The sequence below is a fragment of the Doryrhamphus excisus genome, chromosome 3 (genome assembly GCF_030265055.1).
Source record: "Doryrhamphus excisus isolate RoL2022-K1 chromosome 3, RoL_Dexc_1.0, whole genome shotgun sequence".
NCBI lineage: Eukaryota > Metazoa > Chordata > Actinopteri > Syngnathiformes > Syngnathidae > Doryrhamphus > Doryrhamphus excisus.
In genome coordinates, this window is record NC_080468.1 from 16,104,373 (window position 1) to 16,116,622 (window position 12,250).

The 12,250-nt window shown below is 53.7% G+C and overlaps 3 protein-coding genes across 3 annotated transcripts; 1 reads left to right on the plus strand and 2 right to left on the minus strand.

Moving 5' to 3' along the window:
* Positions 1–75: 75 nt before the first annotated feature.
* On the minus strand, positions 76–3,429 carry kctd2 (potassium channel tetramerization domain containing 2). Its single transcript, XM_058069283.1, has 6 exons — positions 2,307–3,429; positions 2,113–2,221; positions 1,811–1,902; positions 1,629–1,724; positions 1,376–1,501; positions 76–1,309 (listed from the first exon to the last, which is right to left on the minus strand). The coding sequence occupies exons 1-6, from the start codon at positions 2,646–2,648 to the stop codon at positions 1,280–1,282; spliced, it is 795 nt and encodes a 264-aa protein (XP_057925266.1). The 5' UTR covers positions 2,649–3,429; the 3' UTR covers positions 76–1,279.
* Positions 2,933–7,102, plus strand: tubgcp2 (tubulin gamma complex component 2). The gene is given in 17 exon segments (XM_058069251.1): positions 2,933–3,186; positions 3,308–3,461; positions 3,527–3,655; positions 3,726–3,896; positions 3,958–4,117; positions 4,180–4,387; positions 4,453–4,652; positions 4,718–4,907; positions 4,976–5,121; positions 5,188–5,368; positions 5,438–5,618; positions 5,691–5,863; positions 5,929–6,057; positions 6,127–6,247; positions 6,327–6,470; positions 6,550–6,857; positions 6,924–7,102. Coding segments are annotated over 16 exon segments (2,658 nt in total). The 5' UTR covers positions 2,933–3,186; positions 3,308–3,311; the 3' UTR covers positions 6,991–7,102.
* Positions 6,971–12,081, minus strand: chuk (component of inhibitor of nuclear factor kappa B kinase complex). The gene is made up of 22 exons (XM_058069252.1): positions 11,975–12,081; positions 11,494–11,612; positions 11,295–11,389; positions 11,106–11,223; positions 10,944–11,013; positions 10,786–10,874; positions 10,629–10,718; positions 10,437–10,561; positions 10,255–10,362; positions 10,062–10,197; positions 9,800–9,994; positions 9,615–9,717; positions 9,419–9,542; positions 9,058–9,209; positions 8,927–8,988; positions 8,734–8,843; positions 8,558–8,607; positions 8,294–8,399; positions 8,066–8,213; positions 7,856–7,992; positions 7,692–7,791; positions 6,971–7,540 (listed from the first exon to the last, which is right to left on the minus strand). Exons 1-22 carry the CDS (start codon positions 12,048–12,050, stop codon positions 7,475–7,477), a joined length of 2,379 nt encoding a protein of 792 aa, XP_057925235.1. The 5' UTR covers positions 12,051–12,081; the 3' UTR covers positions 6,971–7,474.
* Between the last annotated feature and the right edge of the window lie 169 nt (positions 12,082–12,250).

Genomic DNA, 12,250 nt, shown 5'->3' on the forward strand with positions numbered 1-12,250 from the left:
ATGTGTAGTGGGGTAGTTGTTCTAAACTTTTTCACCCAAATACGACTTTTCACAAAACGGTGGGGGGGTCAAAGGTGCAGAATGCGTCTTCAAAGACAGACGGTGTTTATGAGCCTTCTGGTTAGATGTGTTACAGAACAACATTTGTAGACAAAATCTGCAATAAATTAAGGAGACAAAAGGTGTCTCACAATACTGTCAACACACGTGCACAAAAGGCATGCAGACCGAAATGAACACGAGTCGCCGCGGGACGTTGGCGCCTTCTGATTGGTCGCTTGGGAGGCTAATTGACAGTTAGCAATAATTAGCCAAAGGGCCCGACAGCAGTTAGCCAACAACAAAGAAGATGTGAGGATAAATAGAACAGCAAGACAGCCCCCAAACACCCCCCCCCCCCAACCCAACCATGCACCACGACACGTTTTTTTTTCACCAACACGGACTAATTCCAGAACACGACACCTTTTTCACGCCCTTTCATGCGCTCCTTTTCCTCGTGTGCACAAAAAGATACTTTTTTTTTGCAATCGACTCGCCAACCCGTAAATTTAACAACCACGGACCAATTCCCTGACTTTTCCAGAGCCAATCAGTTCTATGTTTGATCCTGCAGGTGAAGCGGCGGCCGGCAATGCTAACAGACGACACATGCTAACAATGCTGCCGTGTTAGCATGCTGTACTAACAAATCTGGCATGCATTTGTTTTCTGTTCATAAAATCCCACCTGGCATGCTGACACCCCCCCCAGCTAAGACTGCGAGCATGTTAGAGGAGGTATTTGTTAACATTGTGACTGACAACTGCCCACCTCCTTATCCCAAAGGCGCCGCACACAAATACACAACGTGTGTTAACATGTCAACATAGCGGCCAGACGGCCTCCTTTTCACCGATCCAACGTTTACTAAGTTTAAGACGCGCTGTGATTGGTTGGGGGAAGACGCGTCCTGCAGGAAACGGAGCTCGTCCAAAGTCTCGACTGGAGCACACGGTGTCAGATCACATGTTCGTATGTTGGCAAGAGGAGGGGTCACAGCCCACGCGCCGGAGGTCGCCATGGATACGTGAGACAGAGACAAGTCGACGCTCTCATTCCGTTTGGGAGAAGCGCTGACGTTTGGCAGGAAGTATCCCGACATCAGCGCGCACCACTGCCGTGACGGAGGGGGAGGGGCCAGCGTGGTGGAAGGCACACAGGAGGACGTAATGGTGACGATGGCGACGATGGGTGGGTGGGCGTAGTCAAAGTTCTGCTTTGTGGGACGGACGTCTCCTTACATGCGGGAGCCTCGCTCCTGCAGGATCTGAGGGGGTGAAAAGGGGGACAGGTGAGCGCCGTCCCCGGAGCCCCGCCCACAGATACGACTCACCTTGGCCTTTTCGGTGGGCTCGATGACGACTCCGTTGGTGGAGTTGTTGAGCTCGCGGGAGACCACGCAGAGGAACTCCGCCTGGTCCTCGTTCCCGTAGTTGTACGACGAGCCGATGCTGATCAGCTGTTTCCACAAACGCACGCCGTCAACAACCGCGCCCACTCTCAAATACTTAGTACACTAGATACATGGTTCCTGAGTGTACTAGAGTGTACAAGAGTACTAAAGGTTAAGAAACAAGATGGCTCACCTGCTCAAACTTCCATCCATCTGACATGGTGGAGACCATCTGAGTGAGCTCCTCCTCCTGGCACTGCAGGACGCGATAGACGTGCTTGACCGGCCCCTGCACGAAACCACAAGGATCACACACACACACACACACACACATGTACGTACACAAACACAGGTGAATGTGGTAGGCACTCGTACCTGTGACGTGCGGTTCTCGTTGTCACGTATGCGTTCTTTGACCAAGCGGACCAGGGAGGCAATGTTGTAGAACTCGGCTTCTTCAAGAACACCTGAGGACACACACACACGTGTCACGCATTCCCACACCTCCACTATCCTCCACTATCCAAGGGGCCCTAAAATGTGATTTTTAATTATTCTTTTTTAAAGTTAATTTCTCTCCGGCGCCCCCTAGTGGTGACGGGGCCCGAAGCAGGTGCTTAGTTCGCTTATGCCGTGGGCCGGCTCTGTCCACTATAGAGACGCGCACGGCTGTGTACCTTCCTCGGCCAGGTTCTTGTCCAAGATGAGTTTTCCGTGCCGCAGGTAGTTGAGTATGGGTCCAAAGTAGGTGGGGTCCCTGTCAATCAAATAGGCCCCCGTTTGGTCCTGCGGAGAAGTCCAACACAGCGTTTCCATGGTGACACGAGCAGGAGAATAATAATAATATGGTACCTGGAATGCATGCACTTACTTTGTCCGAGTCCAGATCGGGGTCCTCCTGGCACAGGCGGGACAGGAAGGACTTGGGGTCCCTGCACATAGTCTGTTTGGTGGTGATGAAGTACGTCCCGCCGACGTTCAGACGGACCCAGCGCGACCCCGGCTTGTCAGCCGCTTCGGACGGGGAAGTCGGGCTGCTCTTGACCGGGAAGCCGAACACCGAGCGGTTGGAGACGGCGGGACTGAGTTGACCGGCCCGAGGCGGAACTAGCAAGCTGGGCGAAGGCAGGCGAACCGAGCCGCGGACGTCTCGGTGCTCCGCCTGCTCGACGGTGCTGGTACCGCTCGGTTCGACCGCATGAAGCTCGGCCATGATGTGCTCGTCGAAAAACTCAGGCACGGTTAACGGTCGACGGAGGACTTGAACACGCACGCTAACGACACGGCGCACTTAGCAACATGGCATTAATCAAACATTTGGCCTTCTGACATATTCAAACCGTCTTCTGAGAAAGACAGTTCTTCCGGGTTGTAACGTGTTTACTGTTTACTTCCGCTGTGTGGCTTTTCAAACTAAAAGCTAATTGCTAGCATACTAAGACTTTCTGACAACTACCCTTAGTTATTTTTGGCATATTTCTGCCAAGAAACGACTGTGAGCCGTCAAAAGACAAACAAGCGTTGTTTATTACGTTTATTACCGTTCAGACGATGACGCCGGCACTTGTTGTACAACATATCACCCGTGGGGGGGCAGTGTCGTCAACGCAACATGAAGCGTAGAAGAAGAATTCGACGAAGGCGCCTTGAGCAAATCATAATAGACGTGACGGGAAGCTCCTAGGAGGTTCGGAGCTCTGCCGACATCGGGTTTTGGAGCGGCACAACAACCGACAGCAGCTTCTTTGTTGGTAAGTTTTGTGACGGGCTCAAACTCGGTTAACATGCTAGCTCGCTTGCGTCTCCGAGAGAAGATGACGTCCTGAGATGTTAGCGTGACAAAGATGGTGACGTAGCGGGCTGTCCTCGCAGCGCCATGAGTGAGTTTCGGATCCACCACGACGTGAACGAGCTGCTCAATCTTCTTCACGTGCGGAGAGGCGATGGCGCTGAAGGCTACATCGACCGTCTGCAGAAACACAGGACACCTTACGTCACCACCACAGTCTCCGCCCACAGCGCCAAGGTGAGAGCCTTCACGTGACGCAGCTGGCCGGGCAGCGTGACATAAACGTGACGCTTCTCGTTCAGGTCAAACTAGCAGAGTTTTCCAAAACGCCGGAAGATTTTCTGAGGAAATATGAGGAGCTCAAGTCGAAAAATGTCCGCTACTTGGACCCACTGGTCTATCTGCTGTCCAAACTGTGCGAGGACAAGGAGGTAAGTCCCAGGAAGTGGACAAGAACCCTGTTATGTAATCACACAGTTAAGAACCATCTTGTGTTTGAAGACCCTCCAGTGTCTTCAGCACAACGCTAAAGAGCGTTCAGAGGCGTGCACCGCTACCACGACAACAAGCGGCCCAAGCGTGACGACCAGCAGCTCCAAGATGTCCATGCAGGAACTGGACGAGCTGAGGAAGAAACTTGGCAACGTGACGGCAGCGTCCAGTGCTCCCATGGTGAGAACCTCCACCCACATCCGACATGTGGAATGTGACCTTTTGTGTCATTGGTCCACAGTCGGCGGAGGTCACCAGGAAGATGTTGCGAGACAAACACAACAAGAAGAATCCGGGTCAGCTCAGTCCCGTGTTCCCCAGTTGGGTGTATGAGCGACCCTCGCTTCTGGGGGACTTCATTGCCGGCTCCTCCCCTTCCGCCAATCAGGCCGTGTCAGTGGGTGAGTGAGCATGTGTGTGTTTATGCGTTGTGGGCATGTCTAACATGGCGATGTGCCTGCAGGCACCATGTCACTGGCTGCTCAGGAGCAAGTCGTGCTGGAGGACCTGCTCTTCGTCCTGGTCGGCGTGGACGGACGAGATGTGACGTCTCAGCCAGTTCTGGGTCGTCAGAACCGTTCCTTCATCGTGGACGCCACGCTGGACACGTCCGTCAAGGAGCTGGTGAACCGGATCTTACCCGTGGCGTCGTACTACTCCACCGTCACACGGTGAGTTGGTCCAGACATGTCAGGTCTTGCAGGAAAGAGAAGTTGACGCGGTGTTTGACCTTCAGCTTCATCGAGGAGAAGTCATCCTTCGAGTATGGCCAGGTCAACCATGCTCTGACGGCGGCCATGCGCACGCTGATGAAGGAGTACCTGATCCTGGTCACGCAGCTGGAGCACGTGCACAGACAAGGAACGCTATCCTTGCAGAAGCTCTGGTTCTACATCCAACCCACCATGAGGACCATGGAGATCCTGGCCTCTGTCGGTAGGTCACCTACTTCCGTCAGGTGAACGCTCCTCCCTGTCTGACATCTCGTTTGTGTCCGTTAGCGTCATCTGTGGACAAAGGCGAGTGTATGGGCGGAGCCACGCTGAGTCTTCTTCACGACCGCACCTTCAACTTCACGGGTGACGCTCAGGCGCAGGAAGTGTGTCTCTACCTCACCAAGGCTGCCAGCGTTCCCTACTTTGAGATCCTGGAGAAGTGGATCTACAGGGGTATCATCAGGGACCCCTACAGGTGATGTCAGGGGGTGGTGAGGGCTTGGTGGAACTCCATGTGGACGTCTGCGTCTTGGCATCTTGCAGTGAGTTCATGGTGGAGGAACACGAGCTGCAGAAGGAGAAGATCCAAGAAGACTACAACGACAAGTACTGGGACCAGAGGTACACAGTCGTGCAGCACCGCATTCCCTCCTTCCTGCAGAAGATGGCCGACAAGATCCTCAGCACAGGTAAGCTTTCAAATGTTCCGGGCGAGGGAACGCTCCAACGTGGGCTGAAGTGCGAATGCGTGGCAGGAAAATACCTCAACGTGGTGCGCGAGTGCGGGCGCGATGTCACGTGTCCTGACGCCAAGGAGGTCTTGTACACGTTGAAGGAGCGCGCCTACGTGGAGCAGATCGAGAAGGCCTTCAACTACGCCAGCAAGGTTCTGCTGGACTTCCTGATGGAGGAGAAGGAGCTGGTGTCGCGTCTCAGGTACTGACCGCACAATTGTCTCACACAAACACGCACATGCACGCTATCTGTTCCACTTCCTGTCTGCAGATCCATCAAACATTACTTCCTGATGGACAAAGGGGATTTCTTCGTCCACTTCATGGACCTCACAGAAGATGAGCTGAGGAAGCCCGTGGATGACATCGTTCCTCCAAGACTGGAAGCTCTCCTGGAATTGGCGCTCCGCATGAGCACGGCCAACACCGACCCGTTCAAAGACGACCTGAAGGTCCACATTTCCGTGAACGTTCACATGGCGTGTGGAGTGGCTCCAGGAACGTGTTGGCTTCTTTGTGTGCAGATCGACCTGATGCCTCATGATGTCATCACCCAGCTGCTGAGAGTACTGGCCATCGAGACCAAGCAGGAAAAGAGCATCGCCAACGCCGAGGCCGCCGACGCCACCCTCAGCGGCCTGGAGGCCTTCTCCTTCGACTACATCGTCAAATGGCCGCTTTCGCTCATCATTAACAGGTCACATGACATGCCACGGTGATGATAATGGTAAAAGTGTTGATGATGATGATGATGCCGGGCAGGAAGGCGCTGACGAGGTACCAGATGTTGTTCCGTCACATGTTCTACTGCAAACACGTGGAAAGGCTCCTGTGCAACGTGTGGATCAGCAACAAGGACTCCAAGCAGTATTCCTTACACACCGCCAAGTGGTGAGTCTTCCGCGACATGCCCACTTCCTGTCTACATAACCTCACAAACGGTCGCTCTGTCCTGTGCAGGTTCTCTGCGGCGTTTGCGCTGCGTCAGCGCATGTTGAACTTTGTCCAGAACATCCAATACTACATGATGTTTGAAGTGATGGAGCCCACCTGGCACCTGATGGAGAACAACCTGAAGACGGTGCGTGTGGAGTCTCGTAACTCGACTTCCTCGTGTCTTCACTGCAACTGTAGCGTGTCGTTTTTTTTTGTGCACGTAGGCGTCCAACATCGACGACGTGCTGTGTCATCACACCAGCTTCCTGGACAACTGCCTGAAGGACTGCATGCTGACCAATCCCGAGCTGCTGCGCATCTTCTCCAAGCTCATGGCCGTCTGCGTCATGTTCACCAACTGCATGCAGGTGCGCGCACGCCGCCTCACGCGCCGGTCACGCTCGCTCACGCCGTTGTCCCACACATCCTGTGTTTGCTGTGCATTAGCGTTTCACGCAGAGCCTCAGGCTGGAGCGTCTCTCTCTCGATGCCCCGCCCACGCAGAACCAGGCCGAAGCCGACAAGAAGAGAACCGCTAAGGTAGTCATCCTCATGTCAAGTCACGTGACGCATTGATCTGATACTCGGTTCCTGTTGCAGCACGCGGATACGCTCCCGGCATCGGACAGCGGCTTCGAGGCGGCCATCGTCAACTTTGACAACAACTTCAGCGTGTTGCTGCTGGATCTTCTGGACAAGCTGAGCATCTTCAGCACCAACGACTGCGAGCACAGCATGATCAGCATCATCTACAGGTCAGTGCGCGCTTCCGCCCTCCGCCACCCAATCCCGCCATTGTTGTAACCTCTGACCTCTTACAGGCTGGACTTTAACGGCTTCTACACGGAGCGTCTGGAGAGGATGGCGGTGGAGCGAAGTCAGAAATAGCATTACGATGCTCCACGCGGGAGCGTACATAGAAGAGTGTGATACACGTGATGTCCACCAGGGGGCACTGACATCTGTCATCTGTAATAAAGACTTTTTTTTTTTACACAGAGTCAAGTCATCTTTATTGAACCTTCAGAAAGATGACAAATATTTGTCCATTGCACTGCAACAAACACACAAGAACGTGAAAATCAATGTGCAACCGTGTGTGTGTGTGTGTGTGTGGCTGGCTTGTTTGGTCCCATCAATCAATCATTGTGATCACGTCCTCAATGAGCAGAAAGGTGACAGGGCTTAGTTGGTTGTGACTTCCTCAGCGTTTTGGATGGGAGGGGGGGCACAACAACATGAGGGGTCCAAAAAAAAAAAAAAAAAAGCCTGTGTGTCAACTGTCTCTTCATGCCAGGATCATACATGTCAAGACGACAACGCCACATCCTGACTTTAGTGTTGAACAGCATTGGGGGGGGGGCAGTGTGACCTACGCGTTTCTCTTTTTGAGTTTGGTGCTTAACGTTTCATACTTGGTCCAACTCCAGTCTTGGTCCTTCAAGGAGGAGAAACACAACATGAACTCTGTCTGCCAATCACACATGGAACATGGAACAAGCTCCGCCCACTCATTAACTCCCAATGAATATGATCAACATATGGTGAGGATAAGCGGCATAGAAAATGAATAAACGATGAAGACTCACCACGATGCTCTTAGCCTGCTCGTCAGCGGCTTCCTGCATGAGGCTGGTCAGCTGACTCAGGTACTTCTGCGTCTCCTGCAGCAGGCGGGGGGCGGCGTCGCTGGTGTAGAAGCGGGAGTCCATGAACACCTTTCACAAAGAGTCCACCTCTCACTGGAACGTACCTGTCATTGGGTCCGGGAAGTGACGTGAGAGGGTGCGGTGCGCTGACGGGCGGAGCTGACTGGGACCACTGGGAGACCTGCGGCGGGTTGGACCCCTCGGGACTGGCGGCCATTGAGCTACGTGCAGAGTTCTGAGCCTGGTGACAACACACGGGAACGTGGCGGTCACATCAGCCCCCTGCGAGCCCCTCGATGTGGGGGGACACTTACGCATGCGATCTTGAGAAGGTGCCAGAACTCTCGCTGCCGCTTGATCTGCATCTGCATGACCGTGTTGTCCGCCTCCTTGATGCTCTCCAGCGTCTTTTCGATCCGCGGAAACAAGTTGATGATCTTCTGCTTACTGCTCAGGATCTTACTGGTGGGATGGAACACGCGAGCATCAGCGTGGCAGCAGCCATGAGACCTCGGAGATCTTGAGACCTGATCTTCTTGTACCTTAGATGTGTGTACAGATCTTTCAGCACTTTGTCCTGGTTGTGGACCGTCTGGATGATGGCCTTGACCATCTCGGAACTGTCGCTGCTCACGTCTGCTTCTGGCACTGCAACAAATCCACACGCTTGTGAGCAGAACAGGAGAAGAAGAAAAACAAGTAGAAGAAGAAGCAGGAAAAGAATGAAAAAGTAGTAGAACGAGAAGAAATTGAGTGAAGGAGAAAAGGGAGAAATAAGTCGAAAAAGAAGACCAAGGAGGTCTGACCTTTGCATTTCATCTTCAGCTGCTTGTAGAGCTCCATGGCCTTCTCTTCGCTGGAAAGACAAAAACGTTCCGTCATGTGACGAGAAGCTCCAACCAATCACAACTTCTCCGCCCGCCAACTTCCTAAGCTTCCTCCTGTGACCCTCAACAGGACCACTTCCTGCACACACACTCACAGCTGCTCCATCTTGTCGCCTTGGCGACGAGCGTACGGACTCCTCTGAAGCTCCACGATCTCAGAGTGCAGCGCCATGATCTCGTCATCCAGATGGCCCACCTCCGCCACCTGCAGAATGACAGCGCCAAGTCACGTGACGGCCGATACGGCGAATGACGTCATCGCCACAATCAGCGGCGTCGCCAGTGAACCTGAGCAAAGGCCGCCGCTCGCTCCTCGTTCTCCTGCCAGGCCTTCAGCATCTTCTCAGAGGCTGTGGAGGACATCGGAGGTTAAGTCACATGCCGTGTCACGTGACCGGGGAGGCCAGAGTTGGGCTCACAAATGCCGTAGTGCATCTGGTCGCTGTACTTCTCCAGGTCGTACTGGATGCTGCTCCTGAAGAAGTCCAGCTTGGCTTTCAACTGTTGGGAGAATCCGAACATGCTGTTCTTGCACCTCGTCAGGTTGGTGTTGTAGCGCAGGAGACTCAGCCTGGACCAAAGGGGGGGGGGGGGGGGGGGGGGGGGGGGAGAGAAAGAGGACATGCCATAAGACCATGTCACACGGCACAAGGAGGACACTCCACATGACAACACGGCACGAGGACGCGGCATGAGGAACACCACACAGCATGAGGCGGCGGCGGCGTGAGGGCACACGCCACATGGCAGGAAAACGGGGAAACGGGGGGTGTGACTCACATGGCAGCTCTCTGTCCCTGGAAGAGACGACTGTAGTCATCTTTGAGGCCGCAGATGTAGCTGACAGCTTCGCCCCAAACCTTCTTGAGCGCGGCGAGGGGCAGCTGTGTTCGGGCCTCCTGGACTGCAGAAAGCAGATGGCGGAGTTGAGCCCGGCGGCCATCGACGACGTCGCGGACGTTCATGTTCTACTCACCGATGGTGTTGACCTTATCGGGCAGCTGTCTGGCGCTGAATGGCCCCGAGTACTCGGTGGCGCTCTTGTCGAACAAGTAGACGATGTACGAGTCCCAGCCTCGCTGCAGATGAGAGAACCGAGAAGAACGCTCTTAACGGGACGTTCTCGGTATGGGGGGAGGAGCCAATGTGTCGCGCACGTACCACACCGTCGAGGACGCACTGAGCCGCCGGCTTGCGAGGGTCCAGAGACACGCCCGTCTCCTGTAGTAGCTCCTGGCGGACCACGTCGATCCCGCTCTCGGCCTGGATGCGCTTCTGAAGACTGTGCAGGGACTCGTCTGGCGCCAGCTGGAAGGAGTGCACCTGGGCCGTGGTCATGTTGAGGATGTGGACCACCTAAAGACAGACGGGACTCTAAAGTTCTGCGGCAGACGAAAAGTCGGAGAAGGTGCACATGCGGCACCTTCATGCTGAGAATCTGATCCAGAAGCTCAAAGCAGAGCGGCTTCCTGCTGTCGGGATGGACTCCACCTCCTCTCTGGACCGGGTCCCACTTGAGCATGAGTTGGAGCAAAGCTTCCATGGGCTCCAGCAGCGTCCTGCAATGAGGACACTGTCACACCCAAGTTGTCCCAGATCTGGCGCCGGGGTCACACCTGCTCAGGTTGTTGGGGTACGGAAGACGAGTGGAGAAGCGAACTTCTCCGTTGGGCTCCTCCACCGCCATGATGTCTTTCGGACCTTTGTTCCGCACTTTGCTGGCCCTGCCGCCAAACAACAAGCCTTTTTTTATCAACAGTGCGAAGCTCCGCCCCACCGTGTGTGGGTCGTGACTCACCACTGCACGGGCTGCAGATTGTGCAGAAAGGGCCGGAAACCACAGGAGCACTCAAAGATCATGGTGCCAAAGCTCCAGTAGTCCACGCTGACCGTGTACGCTTTGTTCTCAAACAACTCAGGCGCCTGCATGCGTCAAAAGGACCTTCAGAAACCCACCACAATGAAGAAAAAAAGTTCTTCAAGTTCTTACCAGGTACTGCAGCGTGCCCACAAACGACGTGCACAGACTGCCTTGGTCCAGGTCTTTGGCGTAGCCCAAGTCAATGATCTTGTGGACCAGCTGCACGGAAAGCGATAAGACGTTTCAGAGGACCTCAGAGCCGCCAACTCTAAACCAAGCGGCTTACCTTCCCATTGGTTTCCTGCAGCACAATGTTCTCCGGTTTCAGGTCTCGATGGATGATCTTGTTCTCATGCAGATACTGGATGCCGGAACCTGCACGGTAGCAGTCCGCATGTCAGTATCAAGAGTCAGGAGGAGCGACTCAGAAGAGACTGCACGTACCAACGTCATTGAGTAAAGACAGAACCTCGCTCTCCTTTAGCCCGCAGCAGTTCTCGGGTCTGCTCAGGACCTGCAGGCAAAGTTTACAGCCACACACAAAGTAATCTGATTACATGCAGTGCTGCACCTATTAGTCCTGGAAACAGGAAACAATGGCACCACCTTCCTCAAGTCCCCGCGCGAGCAGAACTCCATGGCGAGCAGGGGAAGGTCATTCATGGCGATCAACTTCATTTCTTCCGGAACGTCCCGCGCAGTCACTACGTTGATGTGGTTCAACCTGACCCGCAGAGAGGCAAAGTCAGAGGGAAAACATGACAGGCCCAAAGTTCAAGAGGTCAAACTACCAACTTCTTCATGATCTGGATCTCTCGACTCCAGCGGTCCTTGTTCCTCGGCGTCAGTTCCAGTCGGCACATCTTCACCGCCAGCTTCTCATCACTCGCCTACACAACACATGAACGCATCAGCATCCAGATGTACCGACAACACACAGCAACGCATCTGGATCCAGATGTACCGTCTGGTACACGGGCGGGTCCACACTCACTTGATGCTGGTAGAGATATACGTGAGCGAAGCCTCCCATTCCCAGCCGTTCTTTCAGCTCCCAGTCCCCGCAGTTCTGGTTCTGCCTGAACGGAGGTTTCTCCATGATGCGGCCGCAACCTGAACCAGAGAGTAGACGGTGACAGTGGGGTTCCATTGACAGGCGAGCACAGGATCCGACTACATCCTGGATGCGCAGTCAATCACTGAACGACTGAGCTAACATTTGTTGACACAATGACACTAACAAGAGTTGTTGCAAAATGACGTTATAACATAAAAATAAAAACAGTAATATCAAAACTTGAACGCGGTGATCTTGTTGTCTACGTTAGCTTAAACTGTTAGCTTAAGCTAACGCCAGCAACAGAGTGCGCTCCCGGACGTAGACGGCGGAAGCCGTGTGCTAACGACCAGGAAGCGAAGACCGAGCGTTTTAATTGGTACTCGCTGGAGTTGAGAAACGTCGAAAAACAACTCACGTCGTCCTACATGAGACACGTCCACTTGTTTACACGTCCAAACACCGTCAGTGTGGACGCTCCTGCGTGACGTCATCAGTCCCCGCGGCCGTCAAAGTGAAAGGGAGTCGCATTCAACAACGCAAGTCACAACACTTTCCTCTCTTCATAATATTTTTTTAAAAATGTATCAAAACACATCAACTCTTCAAGCATTTTATTTCTTTATTTTCACATTCTTTTTTGCGATGAAATGCTGACAAACAAGCTGAAACATCAAAAATATTATTCAAATTT